This window comes from Vigna radiata, chromosome 7 (genome assembly GCF_000741045.1).
Source record: "Vigna radiata var. radiata cultivar VC1973A chromosome 7, Vradiata_ver6, whole genome shotgun sequence".
In the NCBI taxonomy this organism is placed as follows: domain Eukaryota; kingdom Viridiplantae; phylum Streptophyta; class Magnoliopsida; order Fabales; family Fabaceae; genus Vigna; species Vigna radiata.
Window position 1 is genome coordinate 19,529,295 of NC_028357.1, and position 16,496 is coordinate 19,545,790.

The 16,496-nt window shown below is 36.5% G+C and overlaps 2 protein-coding genes across 3 annotated transcripts; both read left to right on the forward strand.

The window, feature by feature from the left end:
• Window positions 1–5,130: 5,130 nt before the first annotated feature.
• LOC106768819 (protein transport protein SEC23) lies at window positions 5,131–15,852 on the forward strand. Of its 2 annotated transcripts, XM_014654166.2 has the most exons (12): window positions 5,132–6,029; window positions 6,142–6,315; window positions 6,509–6,670; window positions 6,996–7,138; window positions 11,649–11,724; window positions 11,869–12,041; window positions 12,151–12,232; window positions 13,519–13,596; window positions 14,185–14,346; window positions 14,443–14,706; window positions 14,965–15,069; window positions 15,243–15,852. In XM_014654166.2, exons 1-12 carry the CDS (start codon window positions 5,289–5,291, stop codon window positions 15,387–15,389), a joined length of 2,307 nt encoding a protein of 768 aa, XP_014509652.1. In that variant the 5' UTR covers window positions 5,132–5,288; the 3' UTR covers window positions 15,390–15,852. The 2 variants fall into 2 exon arrangements, with proteins under 2 accessions (XP_022638941.1, XP_014509652.1); XM_022783220.1 differs by lacking the exons at window positions 14,965–15,069; window positions 15,243–15,852 and having other exon boundaries at window positions 5,131–6,029; window positions 14,573–14,708.
• LOC111242038 lies at window positions 7,910–11,612 on the forward strand. Its single transcript, XM_022783221.1, has 4 exons — window positions 7,910–8,705; window positions 8,854–9,022; window positions 9,352–9,451; window positions 10,681–11,612. Exons 1-4 carry the CDS (start codon window positions 8,599–8,601, stop codon window positions 10,707–10,709), a joined length of 405 nt encoding a protein of 134 aa, XP_022638942.1. The 5' UTR covers window positions 7,910–8,598; the 3' UTR covers window positions 10,710–11,612.
• Window positions 15,853–16,496: the final 644 nt, after the last annotated feature.

Genomic DNA, 16,496 nt, shown 5'->3' on the forward strand with positions numbered 1-16,496 from the left:
AATTGTTGTGACCAAATTCTATGGATGAAACAACTGGAAGATTTTGATATCTTCCTTGATCATATTCCATTAAAATATGATAACACTAGTGCTATAAATCTAACTAAGAATCCCATAATGCATTCAAGAACTAAGCACATTGAGATTAGACATCATTTCTTGAGGGACCATATTTTGTAAGGGAGATTGTCAAATTGAATATATTGATACCTTACATCAATTAGCTGATATTTTCACAAAGGCACTGCTTAATGATAGATTTTATGAGCTTAGAAGAGAGCTAGGAGTGTTAGACATGTCTTAGGATCAAAGTTTATGAAAAATTTTAAATTTTCGCAAGATTAGCGTTTTTAATCGATTATCGCAAGGTAATAATCAATTATTTTTAGCTTTTAGGCATCCCTTAATCGCAAATAATCGATTATCTCCTAGCATAATCGATTATTCAAACTCAAAACTCAAATATGGAAAATTATGAATAGATAATCGATTATCATCAGGCATAATCGATTATTGTGCAATGTCTGGCAAGTGACTGATGAACAGATAATCAATTATCACTAACAATAATCGATTATCACGCGTACAGTTCCAAAACTAGAGCCGTTAGAGAGCTCTATAACCGCTATAAATGGTCATAAACGGCTAGTTTTTCTGTTTTTCTTATAAATAGCCCCCTATAATCGATTAATGGTCACTCCTTTGCACCCAGAAACTGCTGAAATCAAATCTAAAGCAAAAATCTCTCCATTTCTTTTCACTTTCTCAAAGTCTCACTCCTTCAAACTCCTTCCATGGCTGAATCAAGAAGACATCGCCGCAGAGCTGCTGGAGCATCTTTTTCTTCTCAACCACGTCCTGCAACCATTGATGGGTGGATTTCGGATCAAGAAAAACATGCAGATTATGTAAATTCTTGGCAAGAAAGGAGAATCATGGCGGTAAAGTATATTCGCCTTAATTTTTATTGTTTCTATGGATTTCAGTTTCCAGATCTCTTTGCTGGTCAAGGTCTCACACATTTAGTGGAGCAAAAAGGTTGTATTTATCTCGATCTCATAAGAGTTTTCTACTTCAACTTGAGATATCGAGATGAGATTATATCCACTAAAGTGAAAGGTGTTCGCATAATTTTGGATGATGATGTGTGGACCAACGTTGCTCAACTTATCATCTTGGATGATGCTGTGAAAGTTCATCTTGGAATTCCAGACTTCAACCGACTGATGGCCTTTCAATCTTTCTTGAACCATCCTGAACAGTAGACCAACCGTAGGCAACTACTTGTTGGTGGTTTTAAAATTAAAGAGAGGATGATTCACTACTTAATTGTATGGATATTGTGTCCTAGAGCAATCAACCATGCCCAATGCTCTGAGAAGGATCTGCTTCTTCTGTATGGGATCCTAAATCACATACACATTGATTGGCCTGCTCTTATTGCTGACACCGTGGTAAAAGTTGAGAAATCTCATTCCTATCATTTTCCTTATGCTCTTCTCATCTCTAGAATTTTAGAATACAAAGGAGTTAATGTGGAAGGAGAACATGTTCAAGCAATTCAAGCTATTGGTTCTGAGATTGGAGACACCACTTTTCGCCAAATGGGATTCGTTACTCGAGGAAATGCAGTTATTCATAAAGATGATGATCATTCAGATGCTGGTGAAGAAGATGACATGGACATTCACATGGTAGAACCAGTTAGTGCTGCTGCTCCTTCTGATGATGGTCCATCTAACATGCCTTCATCCTCCTAACTTACCATGGAAGAACATTTTGCTAGATTATCTAAGCAATTAGAGGATATGAGTCTAGCACAGAAAACTCACTTTAAAGAAATTTATGAGTGACAGCATGCTCATGACGAATATGTGGTTGATAAATTTCTTGATCTTGATGTTCGCCTCACCAACATCGAATCTCATCTAAACATTCAACCACGTGAGAGATCCCCTAGCCTTGAATTTTAGAGTTAGGAAACTAAGTTAGTGTGCTTTATTGCTTAGTTGTTGTTTTTGCTTCCATGTTCTATTTCTGTCTTTTATGTTTCTCCTTATGATGTTGATGTAATCTTTCCTTTTATGAATAAAATGATCTCTTGATTTTATGCATACATTGTTTAATTGAGGGGGAGATCATATTTAGGGGGAGCTTTTTCCATTGATCTTTTTGCTTATGATAAAAAAGGGGGAGAAATATAATAAAAGGGGAAGAGTTTAATATAAGTTGATAACAGGTACTACTAACTTTGTTTGTTGTCTGTTAGCTTGTATGTTTTGCAGGAAAGCCAAAGTTGCTTTTAAAACTTGAATTTTTGATCATCATCAAAAAGGGGGAGATTGTTACCAATGAGGAGCATTGATAAAACTTGAAGTAAATAGTTTTGATGATGCTACAAGAAGTTTTACCTGAAGAAGATATTAGAAATGTTTAAAAGCACTTTGTAGAATATAAGTGTAATAGGAAAGTCTTCAAAATTTGTAAAACTTATATTTTTTACTGAAATACTCGATTATGAGAAGCAATAATCGGTTATCATGAGTCTTTCAGGAATAATCGATTATCATTCCAAATAATCGATTATCACATTTTTGAAAAACCTGTAGCGGATTTGAATAATTGATTATCACTTACAATAATCGATTATTACTGGCAGTTGGGAGTTGACCTTTGATATTCAGAGTAGCTGGCTATATATTGCACTTCCAAAAATTTCAGAAGCAACGTTGTTGAACAGAAGCTCTTGCATAATACTGTTTGTCAGAGGAAGTTCTCAAAAGGATTGTTCAGTTCCCTTGCTTGGTCTCGTGAATAGGAGAAGCTCACGTTTCGTGTGTCGATAGTCACAGCAAGTTCTCTTCGAGTTAGCAAGGTGTTCTGTCTGGTCTCGTGAATAGGAGAAGCTCATGTTTCGTGTGTCGATAGTCGGGGTGGTTCTCTTATAGTTGGCAGAGTGTTCATCTTCCAGTTCGTTCGTTGAAGGAAGGTTCATTTATCAAATTTTATTCACTATTTTTGTAATCTGTGAAACTCATCTTTAGTGGAACTGTTAATCACTTTTTATAGTGATTAACGACTGGACGTAGATTCTTTTGAATCGAACCAGTATAATGTGATTTTTCTACTCCCTGCACTCGTTATTTTTTTTTTTTGCACATCAACTGTTCGATAAATTTTCCCTTAGAAAATTTATTTATGAAAACTGATCATTTTAATTTAAAAAGTGACCGAACACGCTTTCCGCTACCTTAAGTTTTTATTTCGCTGTGTTATACTCTATCTCCGAACAATACCGATTGTTCACAACAACTTCATTCGACTAAATTGGGTCAGGAAGTCCAATTAGGGGTGAAATAATTCAAGGATATTTAATTAAAGATATTGCAGATATAAAGCCAGAAATATAGGACCGAACAAATAAAGTAATGTCGTTTTTATTCATTTGGTTGTTTTTATATTAACTCCGTTTATATTTCATTAGACAAATTATAAATAGAGGAGGAAAGTCTCAAACTAGGTACGTTCTAATCACACTTCCAATTCGCACAGAAACCCTACACTCTACTCTCTCATATTGAGAATCATCAACTTAAGAACCAAGGTTCTTCTACTATTTGCCTAACTTGAGCATTGGAGTGCCTTTTGCAGGTACTTCTCCCGTCGGTTAGAGCTTGAAAGTTATCGAACGGTCAAGACTAAAGGAAAACGAGCGATCAAGATCCAGGAAGAGCGAGCAATCTAGATTCGATTCCTAAAATTTACACCAAAACAAGCATAAATTAATATTTTTCTCATGTGTTAAAAAGAAGACTCGTGAATTTGTGCTAGTTCGTAAAACTTTTGTGAATATTTTGTTTTTATAACTTTTTCAATAGAGAACATTTTAATTTTGTGAACTTTTTTTTTCTCCTCCTATTCATGAGTCAGAGTAGAAAACCACGTGGAATGGGATAAAGGTTTCGTATTTAAAAAATAAAAATAAAACATAATTTAAATCAAAATTAAATAGGAAATAGAAGAGTTATAGGAAAAGAAAAAGAAAATGATTTTTTTTTGACTTAATAGCACTGATGGTCCCTATTTTCATCACCAACATTCGTTTTGGTTCCTATTTTTTTTTTTCTGTTCAATGTGGTCCTAAAGATTGTAAATTTCCTTCAATCTGGTCCTTTTTGGAGACGCCGTTTAAATCGTTAACGACAGAAACTCCAACTGTGCAGAAAAGTGTTAATGTGGCATTTAACTGTCCACGTGGAGTCCGTAGAGGCATAATGAGGTGGATTTATTCATTTTGAAATTGAAATTGCAGATATTAGGGTTTGCTTTTTGAAAATTAAATTAAGGGTTCTTAGAATTTGGGAACCCAACCTGTTTCACCTTCGCCTTCGTCAAAATTTCCCTTCTTTTCCTTCACGCTCTCTAGACCTACATCCACCCATGTCCCCAGTCCTAATCTAATGGCCTCAAAGCCGCCATCCGTCGCCCCGACATCGATGGCTACCACCCGCTCTCCCTCCAAAATCGCCGACAAACTCAAGAAGAGGAATAAGTTAATCACCTCCGAATAATGGGTTCTTCACCAACGGGGTTTTCATTTGACAAGCAATTGAGCATTTTTTTTTGGGGTTTAGGGCTTTACTCATACTGTTGTGGAAAAAATGAGGTTCTTGCCTTCTGATTTTGGAAGCTTTAGGAAGTGGTGCTTGTTGGGGTCTCGTTTGTTGCAGATTGGTTAAAAACCCTAATTTGGCAATCCACCGTCATTAAAAATTGGGTTTCATTAAAAAAAGGCTTAATACCCCTGATGGTCCCTATTTTCGTTAAGTGTGTTCGAAATGGTCCTAGTTTTATTTCAAATTTTACCTCACTATGCCTGAAGGGAATCCACGTGGCCAGTTAAATGCCACATCAACATTGTTCTGCACAGTTAGATTGTCTGCCGTTAACGATTTAAACGGCGTCTGCAAAAAGGACCAAATTGAATGAAATTTATAATCTTTAGGATAATATTGAACAAAAAAAAATGAAGACCAATTCAAATTTTGCCAACCAAAATAGGGACTATTGGTGGTATTAAGTTTTTTTTTTTTTAAATATAACTTTATTTGTTTAAACCTTACAAAATTTGAAGGAAAAGAAATGGAGGTAGGCGGAGGTGGTGAAACCTTATTTTCCTTTACTTTTACTTGGGTAACGGTGGTCCCCTTGGTGGCAAGAGAGTCAGAGAAAGAACGCTTCCTCAATCTTCACCCCGAGTCGGGCATTGATTGAGCCGATTGAATTCAATGTCGGAGATGGCTCAGGCGGATCCCGAAGGTGTGGACGGAGTGCGCATGACGTGGAACCTGTGGCCGCGCACCAAGGTGGAGGCGAGCAAGTGCGTCATACCCCTCGCCGCAACCATTGCCCTCCTCCGCCCCCACCCAGACATTCCCCCAACGCTACCTTACGCGCCTCTCCGCTGCAAGACCTGCTCCTCCGTCCTCAACCCCTTCTCGCGCGTCGACTTGACCGCCAAGATCTGGATCTGTCCCTTCTGCTACAACCGCAACCACTTTCCCCCTCACTACGCCCAAATCTCGGAAACGAATCTCCCTGCCGAACTCTATCCCCAATACACCACTCTGGAATACCAACTCAACAACAACAACAACATCAACCCTAACCTTACCCATCCCCCTGTCTTCCTCTTCCTCCTCGACACCTGCGTCATTGCCGAAGAGCTCCACTTTCTCAAATCCGCGCTCCGCCAGGCCCTCGGGCTTCTTCCCGACAACGCGCTCGTTGGCTTCGTGTCATTTGGCACGCAGGTCCAGGTGCATGAGCTGGGCTTCTCCGACATTTCCAAGGTTTACGTGTTCCGTGGGAGCAAGGACATTCCCAAAGATAAGATTTTGGAACAGTTAGGTCTCACCGCCGCCAGGACGGTCTATCCCAAGGGGGGGACGACGCTGGCTCAGCCACCTTCTGCTGCTGTCACCAGGTTCTTGCTGCCTGCTTCTGATTGTGAATACACTCTCAATTCGGTGCGTTTCGGGAGAATGCTTGCAAATTGCATTGTCTCAATGTAGTAATGATGACAATAGTAACTAAATACTCTCAGCTTTGGTTGTTGTTGACTTATGAGTTGCTCTTCAGGTGTTGGATGAATTGCAAACTGACCAATGGCCGGTTTCGATCGGGAAGCGCCCTGCACGGTGTACAGGCGTGGCGTTGAGCGTAGCAACGGGGTTGCTTGGTGCTTGTAATCCCGGGACTGGGGCTAGGATCATTGCTTTGGTTGGTGGTCCCTGCACTGAAGGACCTGGTTCGGTAAATGAATTTATGTTCTTCGCTATACTGCTTTGGGCATTGGTCATTGGTGATGGTAGATTTTATTACAAATGGGGTCGAAGGAATTTATGTTTTGGCGAGGGATTATGAGGGATTTTCATAAAAAAATATTTTTTTTGCATTGAGTATTTTTTTTTCTGCTGTAGATATTGATTTTATACTTTCTCTGTAGATTGTGTCAAAAGATCTATCTGATCCTTTGCGTTCTCATAAAGATCTTGATAAGGATGCAGCACCATACTTCAAGAAAGCAGTTAAGTTTTATGAGGGTCTTGCGAAACAGCTGGTTATCCAGGGTCACGTTTTAGATCTTTTTGCATCAGCCCTTGATCAGGTATGTGGGAGCTTGCAAATTTTTGTACACATTTCGCCGCCTATTTTTCTTCTTGATATGTTGTTAGTCATGTCATGTTAATGTCCTTATGATAGTCATTTTCTTTCACCTGCTTAGTTTAAGCTATTACTATCTTAATTCTTACCTGGGAATTTTCTTCTGTATACATAGTGAAGTTCTTATTTATCCTGTGAGGATTTTAGAATACAGTTGATATTATTATAAGATCATGTTGCAACTGTGACACTTAAGAACAACCTGTGTGTGCTCAATTTGATCTTCTTCTGTTTGATAGACATTATTGTTTTGAAATTTGAATCTATAGGTTGGAGTAGCAGAAATCAAAGTTGCAGTTGAAAAAACTGGTGGCCTTGTTGTCCTGTCTGAAAGTTTTGGTCATTCGGTCTTCAAGGACTCTTTTAAGCGTGTTTTTGAGGATGGAGAGCAATCTCTCGGTCTTTGCTTCAAGTGGGTCTTCATTTCAATCTTTTGTTCAATACTTCAATTTTAAATTCAATTCACCCGAGGAAGTTATTTATTTTGGTTTTTTTATATTCTCGTCCACATTAATTTTGTATAAACTTATTGTTCCCCTCAGTTTGAATCATAGTTGATGCCGGGAATTTTTTGTTGGGAGATTTTGAATTGCCATGCTTTTAGTTCTGTATTCTTTAGCATAAAATCTATATCCACCCGGTGTTTTAGTACCTACTGGTCAAGGGGTTACTTATTGTTTTATTAGAAACTTTTGACATTATTCCATCATGTGTTGATCCTAGTGGAACTTGTTAAAAACCCTTAATTATGTGGCTTAGTTTGGTGTCTCTATTATGACTAAGGAGAGAACTATAATTTTTCTATAGATGTATTGTAAATAATGGACTCATGAGAGGGAAAAGGATGGCGTGGGCAAGTAAATTTAGTCGTGTCTAATAATCCATGTATGAGGGAAATAGGGTTTAAGTTGCACTTTTGGAAACATTTTAATCGTTTTGAAGTAAATTTGGGTTTTGAAAGACTTCTAGTTTGAATGTCATTCAATTGCCAGAAATTTAAAGCTTCCTAATGAGTTTTAGTACGAATCAAGAATTGAAAAGAAACAGATGAGAAAGACTTTTATTGAATAGAATGAACAAAAAAGAAAAAATAGGAGGTCTAGTAGGAACTGAGAAGTGAAGAGTGAAAGAAAAGAAGAGTTTTTTCATTGAATAAAATGAAAAGAACAAAAAATAGGAGAGCTCTTTATTGCTGATAGGAAAAGGTACATGCTTGTGTTTGGCAAGCTCACACACCTCACAATGAAGATCTTCTAGATTTAAATTTTTAAACAAGGAAGGAAATATTAACTTTATGACCCGAAATGAAGGATGTCCCAAACGACAACGAAACAATTGGATTTTTTCTTTGTTGGCCATGGAAGATTTAGATATTAGAGATTGACTCTCAATGGACAGACTCAAATCTTCCATGTAGTAAAGGTCATTCCATTCTCTAACATGTCCTGTCGTTCTCCCTAACTTCTTGTCCTGCAATATACAAGAGTTGCTATGAAAAACTACATTACATAAGAGGTCCTTGGTAGGTTTTTGTATAGATATCAGATTTGTGGATAACTTAGGGACATGAACATTTTTTAGTATTATTGTTGGGGTTATTTGGACATCTCCTTGTCCAGCTGTAGTTATGAGGCTTCCATCAGCTTTAGAAATTTTCTTGCTGTTGGGACATGGGGAATATATGGAGAAGTGTTTAGGGAATGATGTCATATGGTCTATGGCTCCAAAGTCTAGTATCCAATAATGGGTAAATGAGGTATTTGAGACATTAAATCCATAAGAAAATGGGAACTTACCAGAGTATATAAACGAACATGTACCTGTGGGTTTTTCCAATTTACTAAGAAAGGACCTTACTCTTTCTAACTTCTCATGGTTGAGTTGTTCAGATCCTTCTTGACTTTCAGGACCACCAACAACATGAGTTTGCCCCCCTCTCCTTGGAAGGCCTCCTTTGTGTCCCCAATCTTTGCTTTAAGGTTTTCCATTCAATCGATAAGCTGAATGAACATTCTGCAATTCTCCCGTACTCTGGAATTTGTCTACATTTTCCATTTCAACCATTACAAAAATGTGCAATTAAGGCACAAAAATGAAGACTGATGATGAGTGTTTGAGATCATGTAGGAATGAAGTCTATGATGAAACTCTAGGGTTGGGCAGCAACGAAGGTTGCAATGAAACTCTAGGGTTGGGCAATGATGAAGTTCATGATGGAACTCTAGGGTTGGGCAGCAATGAAGGCTGTGATGGAACTCTAGGGTTGGGCAGCAATGAAGGCCGCAATCAAATCACGGTTAGAGGCTCCCAAGGATCGGGAGTTCTGATACCATCTTAAATTTAGGAGAGAGAATATATTTTTTTTATTGTCTCCTTACATGCATTGGATATATATACAAGAGCTTATTGAATGAGCAGTCTATTCTATGGAACAAATCTCTAAAATTGCGGGATTGTTATTCTAGTAATAATAGCAAGATACAAAGAATATAACAAATTAAATACATGGGAATAATATCTAAAGTTTCCTAAAATATATTTTGACACATGATGTCATGGCTCATCTCCATCAATGTGATTGTTATCTAACTTTCTTCAAACCATTGTGATACTGTTACATCATAGGGAGGGAACCTGCTGGTGGCTACTGCATGTAAATTCAGGTCTAGAAGCTTGGGTGGTGGTGGGGAAGAGAGTGGTTTTTGTATAAAAGTCTCTGAACCCAGTAAGTTCAAATTCCAATATTCCAATGTCATTGATGTTCCGACCACCTTCATTATCAAATCTAAATCCAACAATAATTTCTTATTCATATTAAGTAAATCTGAATTTGGGAAAAAATAATTCTTGGCAGCATCTTCACCTTCAACCTATGAAGCTTGGAGATGCCTCATAAACGGCGAGTCATGTGTCCAATACGTTTCAGACACTGACACTATACGTTTCAAACACATAATTTCGACATGGCTCTAACACAATGTTAATAACCACAAATACAATAATTTTTTAAAAAATCCATAAACTTATAAACTTATTACATAAGTTTCTATTATGATTATAGAACTAAGGAACAAATCTTATATGATCACTATTTTTTGCTTTTTGGATATTAGATAGATAGATTAGATTCATTTTTATGTTAGCCGACAATGTGATTAGATTATTATATTTTACTAATCTTGTTTGTAGATGATTTTGAGAATGTAAATACATAATGATCTAATATATAGATTTGTGTTCCCGTATCCTACATTTTGGATCTAATATATAGATCTGTGTTGTGTGTAATGTTCGTGTATTATCCGTGCGACATAGCCTTGAACTTTCCTATTGGTTAAATCTGTAATTGGGTTATCAAGAAACTAACCTTCACAGCCCATAATCTTCACTCTCTTTATTGATGCATCCACTTTTTCCTCCATCATAATTTTTCTTTCGCTTGCAAATCTCAATTTTTTGGTTTTTCCTACACTATAGAGGGTGCGTTTCTTCATTGGTGAACCTTTTCCCATATCTCGAGCAATGTCCATAGCTATAATCAAGTCCTTTGGATCCTGTGGTGGGATCTGATTTTGAATGTTAGATTGCTGTCCTAGAAGAAATATCCTTGCAATTGATCTTTTGATGTTTGATTTGCTTGTGATACTAACCTTGAGGAGTCATTCCTTTCAAACACGGGACACTCCACTGTTTTAATCCAAGGCCTCAACAATTCTTCTCCCTCCTCATCCAATCTACTACTATGTAGATATCTTTTTTCCTCCTTCTCTTCATTGTTAACAAAGTACTCTCCTCCTTCAGACAGTTTCTTGCTTTTATTGATCTCTTGTAACAGTTCTTTGATTTCTTTCTTGTCTTGCAAACTTTCGTTAATAATAGCCATATTAGATTTTAGTTCTGCAACCACCTTCCGTTGTTCACTGGCCCATGACTTTCCATAATGCCCCTTTGCAGGAGATCCACTAGGTCCGACCAATTTGTAAGGAACCAAGAATCGAAAAGAGAGAAAAAAAAGTTTTGCGTGAATAGATTGAAAAGAACAAAATTGGAGAGCACTCTCTCCTTCAAGGGCTTTCTTCACAGAGAGCTAAGGTTCAATCTATGAAAGTTCACCTCCTTTTCTCCTTTGCTCTCCTTCTTTTCTATTTACATCTAACTAACACCTCAAGTAACTAACTCATTAATATTCTAACTATCTTAACTAATTTCTCTTCTACGTATCTTACAAGATCTGATGGGTTTCGGATTGTGAAACCCAATCAAGAACCTCTCTCGAACTCTCACAGACAGAAAACAAGGGGAAAGATATGGAAAACTGTGTATTATTAACAGAAAGAATGGTATGTGTTTACACTCTACAGAGGCATAACCCTCTTCCGCAGGTCAAAACCTGTTGTAACAATGTACAAACATCCACACCCCCCGACTAACGACCTTGGTATTTATACAATATTCAACTACACTTCCCACCCTTTCTAACTGTTTTAATACAGTTAGGCTTACACTACTGATTATCAGGAATATTCTTCCTTCTCCTTTCATAGACTCTCCATGGCCTATCAAGATCACTCTCTCCTCCTAGGATTTTCCCCTTCACAAAGGATTTTGCCTTTGTCAAAGAGTCAATGCTGAATTTACGATCACAAAAATCGCCCTTTTCCTCCTAACCTTCTCTTCCTTTTTATATATAACTACGTCTCTAGTTAACTAACTAACCCATTGATATTGTAATTATCTTAACTAATTTCTCCTTATATCCTACCATTTTTGTGTATCTATATGTATGATTATTGATTTGATCTTTCATTTTTTATGTTATTGCTAAAAAGATTTTCTAATTGCTACTTTATATCTTAATTTCTTTTTTGTCCTCTTTTTTCCTCTAGCAAACATGCTCACTACCTATTCTGTTTATTTAACAGTGGAACACTTGAGATTAATTGCTCCAAGGAAATCAAAATTCAGGGTATAATTGGACCTTGCACATCTTTGGAAAAGGTTTGATTTGGATTATGTTTAGGTTTGAAACCTTAATTTTCTGCTGTGTAGTGGGGCTAAAATTGGGACTTACCATAAAAATTACAACTGAACTAAACCTTTTATATTTGGAGTTTGATGGTTACAATCAATCACAAATTGCAGAAAGGGCCTTCTGTTGCTGATAGTGTCATAGGGGAGGGAAACACAACAACTTGGAAACTGTGTGGCCTTGACAAGAGTACATGTTTGACTGTGCTGTTTGATCTTTCGTCAAGTGACCATTCAAACACTCCAACTATTACTAACCCACAGTTGTATCTGCAATTTCTTACAAGGTTATGTTTGAAATTTTTAATGAATGGGAAATCATATTTACCATGTTGTGCCATTTTTCCCTTCCTTCATTGCTGGTCACTGAATATATTGGTCATGTTCATATTGCAGTTACCAGAGTCCAAACGGTCAATCAGTGCTACGGGTCACCACTATAACTAGAAGATGGGTAGATGTTGCTATCAGCTCTGAGGTAGTTTCAGTTTTTGTTTTTACATTTGTGGCTAGATGGAAAGTTTTAAGAGGGTAATTCATTTTTTAAGAGAAATTGAAATGCTTTATTAAAAAAAAAATAGTGTTAATTAGGAATACTTAAGATTAAAAAAAGTGAGAAAAAGACATTTTAGAGTGCTTTAAAGACCCCTTTTATGATCTTCTATATATAATGATATAAATTTGATAAAATGAGAAGATGAAAGATCAAAATACTGCACTAGACTCCTAGGTACAGAAGTAGGTACAACTCGTAGGTACAACCGGAAGTATTTCAAAACACAACTATTGCGTACCCATATTTTAATACTTATTCTAATACCCCCATCCAACTAAAGCATTCAAATTGTATTATCAAGCTTGGAATAGATAAATATAATTTGAGGTCTCCTTAAGGACTTGGTCAACACATATGCAAGTTAGTCGTTTAATCCGACAAACTTGATACAAAATGGCAATCAATATCTGTGTGTTTAGTTCACTTGTGGAGTATTGGATTCGATGCAATGTAGATAATAGCTCTTGAAGGAGTTGTCTCGCCCATATAAGTTCACAAGTAAGACATGCCATTGCCCTATATTCAACTTCAACAGTTGACCGACCCCTACATTCTGTTTCTTGGAGAATTGGACTAGTTACTTGGGTCCTATGTTGGTTGATATTATGAGGAGGTGATGATGGTTTATGAGGCTTTTGCTCAAGACTGGGATTGGCAGAAACATTGGGAATATTGGTCTCTGAAAGTACAGTAACCAAGTAAAATGTACTCCAATCTGTGGGTTTTGGTAGGCATCCTTTAGCACAGAAGTTTGTGCTTTATCCTAGTTCAGAGCCCGCTACAAAAGGGGAAGGATGAACCGAAAATTGATGACTACAGTAGTATATTTGATGAAAGTAGTAGTTAGGGTTATGCTTACAGTAGTTAAGGTGATGATGGTTTATGAGGCTTTTGCTCAAGACTGGGATTGGCAGAAACATTGGGAATATTGGTCTCTGAAAGTACAGTAACCAAGTAAAATGTACTCCAATCTGTGGGTTTTGGTAGGCATCCTTTAGCACAGAAGTTTGTGCTTTATCCTAGTTCAGAGCCCGCTACAAAAGGGGAAGGATGAACCGAAAATTGATGACTACAGTAGTATATTTGATGAAAGTAGTAGTTAGGGTTATGCTTACATTGTTGATATGTGGCTTTATTTTTGTCTCCATTAATGCATTTTCATTATTTAAGACGGCCTTTACTCAAAAAGTAATATATTTTATCTTCAGGAATTGGTCCAAGGATTTGACCAAGAAACTGGTGCAGTAGTAATGGCAAGGCTTGCGTCTATAAAAATGGAGACAGAGGTATATCTCAAGTTTTTTTTTTTATTCTCCACTATTTCGTGAATATATTTACCACTACTAGATTTATTTGTAGTGGCTATAAAGTTTTTCTTACTCCAAATGGGTGATTATTGATGTCTTCCAAAGTGACAGCTTTTATGAACTTGTCACTAATTTAATCTGGTTAGACTAGCTTCTTTAAGAGTGGCAATGCATTCTATTTGATCTGGTATTTTTTCGTTATATTTTTATGATTAGTATTTTGTTCAAAGTGGGTGAAGGATTTCTCTTTAATCTTATATTCATGTGACCAAGAACTGATGGATTGACTATTTCGTATTTTTTTGTCATCTAAGTTTTTTTTTTTTTTTAATTTCTTTGTTTTGACTTATTTAATACTTTAGCAAAATGACTTTTATGATTTATCTTTGAACTTCTTTTTCATCTTTTCAGATTTGCCAGTAGATTTCCCCTTTGTTCAAAGGCAGCTTATTTCAATTTGATATTTTTATGCTAATAAATAACAAGCTGTAAATTACAGTTGTAGTTGTGGAAAATGTTGTTTTACATACTCTTTCGGACTTTAGATGATGTCATGTGTTCAATCAGGAAGCATTTGATGCCACACGATGGTTGGACCGTTTACTGATTCGCCTCTGCTCTAAATTTGGTGACTACCGCAAGGATGACCCGTCATCTTTTACATTAAATCCATCATTTTCCTTATTCCCCCAATTTATGTTCAATCTGCGAAGATCACAGTTTGTACAGGTGCCATTTCTTGTATTTTTCTTTCTGTATTACCTACCATTGCTTTCCAAACTTATTTTAAAATTGTGGAGTTTGGGTGTTAAAATTTATTGGCAGGTTTTTAATAACAGTCCAGATGAGACTGCATACTTCCGCATGTTGTTAAATAGGGAAAATATAAGTAATGCCGTCGTCATGATTCAGCCATCCCTAATATCATATTCATTTAATTCGTTGCCTGCACCAGCATTGTTAGATGTGGCTTCCATTTCAGCAGACCGGATTTTGTTGCTTGATTCATATTTTAGTGTGGTTATTTTTCATGGAATGACAATAGCCCAGTGGCGCAACATGGGATACCATAACCAGCCAGAGCACCAGGCATGTACACACTTCTCATATATTTCCTGCTAAACAAGTCACTGTCAACATGTGATATCTGCTCCAAAAATGGTTGACGATTAAGCATTTAGATTGTTTAATACAATATGTATAGTCTTCTATTGGGCGCGTTATAGCTTTCTGGCAGTTTATGATGGAAATTATTTTATTTGGAGCCTTTTTTCATGACTAAAGTCATGTGTTGGATTCGTCATTGCTTCCTGTTCTGGCTTTGCTAATAGCTTTAATACATGGCAGGCTTTTGCACAACTATTACAAGCACCCCAAGATGATGCCCAAATCATAATTAGAGAACGTTTCCCTGTCCCTAGATTGGTAGTGTGTGATCAACATGGTTCCCAAGTAAGTACATGTATTATGTTGTTCACTTTTTGAAGTTCATTTATTACTGATTGTTGCTGATGTTTACCACTTTCACAGTGTATTCGGAGAATTATGTTTCATTAATCCATTTAGCTTGGTAGGCTTAGACTCTCTTGATGGGAACCTTAGTGGGTTTCGTTGATGTTGAACAGGCTAGATTTTTATTAGCAAAGCTGAACCCGTCAGCAACATACAATAATGCACACGAAATGGCTGCTGGTTCAGACGTAATCTTCACTGATGACGTGAGCCTTCAAGTTTTCTTTGACCATCTGCAGAGGCTGGCTGTCCAATCCTGATAATAATAGTAACTGACAGATTTTTGACTTTGGCTGTCCATTCAGTTATTTTCTGTTTTTAAAGGAGAGCAGGTCGTGGCCATATCAGTTGTGGAACAAAGAAAGTTGTGAAGTGTTATTCTTTAGGGCTACCGTCGGAGTTTTTTTTAATGGAGAAATAAGGTCCCCGAAGGTGTTGAGTTTGGGTGTTGCGGAAACTAAGGATATAATGAAATGTAGGTTAAAGAGCTACTTGCGTGAGTGCAGCATAGCAAATGAGGGAGTTAGTTTTATATAGCATTTTTTCTATTGTTTTATAAATTGATATAGTTAGTTGGCTTACTGGTGTCTAGGTTGCATAGTAATTAAAGTCATCTTATTATGTTGGAGTTTAATACAATTATAATCTTTGCAAATCTGTATATGATTGCATGACACATCCTGGTGAAGTGAATCTTTCTTTTAAATACTTTTTCTTTATTTCCATAGTCTCTCCAGCTGACCTCAAAATGTGACACTACTTTGATGTTCATTGTAGTGGTAGGCAGAATGCCGATCTATCTTAAGCAAGATCTACTTCAAGCAAGTCTAATAGTTCAAGAGTGATTAGAGATATCAAGATATGAATATTCATAAATAAGTTATTATAGAAAGATTTTATCAGAATGAAAACATAAATACATAATCTGGAATAAGTATGTCGAATAATAATAAAATAAATTCTAATACAAATATCTAGAGTCAAATAATCATTAAATAAATGCTAATTTAAAATGAAGAGGAACAATTTGAAATTCAATATTTGAAGTCCTTTACAAAGTTTGGCTCAAAATATGAAGGCAAGGAGCATGTCTTGGTTAATCTTGTGTCAACAAGCCAATTTCTCTTTGGTTCAATAGATTGAATCATTAAATAACCGATTGATTTCACTTAAAACACATCAAATCCTTTATGGTTAATCAATTGATTCGCAAAAGCAATTAATTGATAAGTGTCATACCTTTCTTTCTTAGTTTAGTTGATTGAATTATAGAAACAATCAATTGACTTACCTAAATCATTCCAGAAAAGTTGTATTTTGTTCATATTGATTTCGCTGACTCGAAAATTAATCAATTGATTCCATCA

Excerpts from the sequence above, each read along its gene's own strand:
- LOC106768819 (XM_014654166.2), top strand. The coding sequence starts at position 5,289 with ATGTCGGAGATGGCTCAGGCGGATCCCGAAGGTGTGGACGGAGTGCGC. Across the intron at positions 11,725-11,868 it reads CTTGCACATCTTTGGAAAAG|AAAGGGCCTTCTGTTGCTGA; the intron begins GTTTGATTTGGA and ends CACAAATTGCAG. Across the intron at positions 12,233-13,518 it reads ATGTTGCTATCAGCTCTGAG|GAATTGGTCCAAGGATTTGA; the intron begins GTAGTTTCAGTT and ends TTTTATCTTCAG.
- LOC111242038 (XM_022783221.1), top strand. The coding sequence starts at position 8,599 with ATGGTTGAGTTGTTCAGATCCTTCTTGACTTTCAGGACCACCAACAAC. Across the intron at positions 8,706-8,853 it reads TCCCCAATCTTTGCTTTAAG|GAATGAAGTCTATGATGAAA; the intron begins GTTTTCCATTCA and ends GAGATCATGTAG. Across the intron at positions 9,023-9,351 it reads AAGGCCGCAATCAAATCACG|GGAGGGAACCTGCTGGTGGC; the intron begins GTTAGAGGCTCC and ends GTTACATCATAG.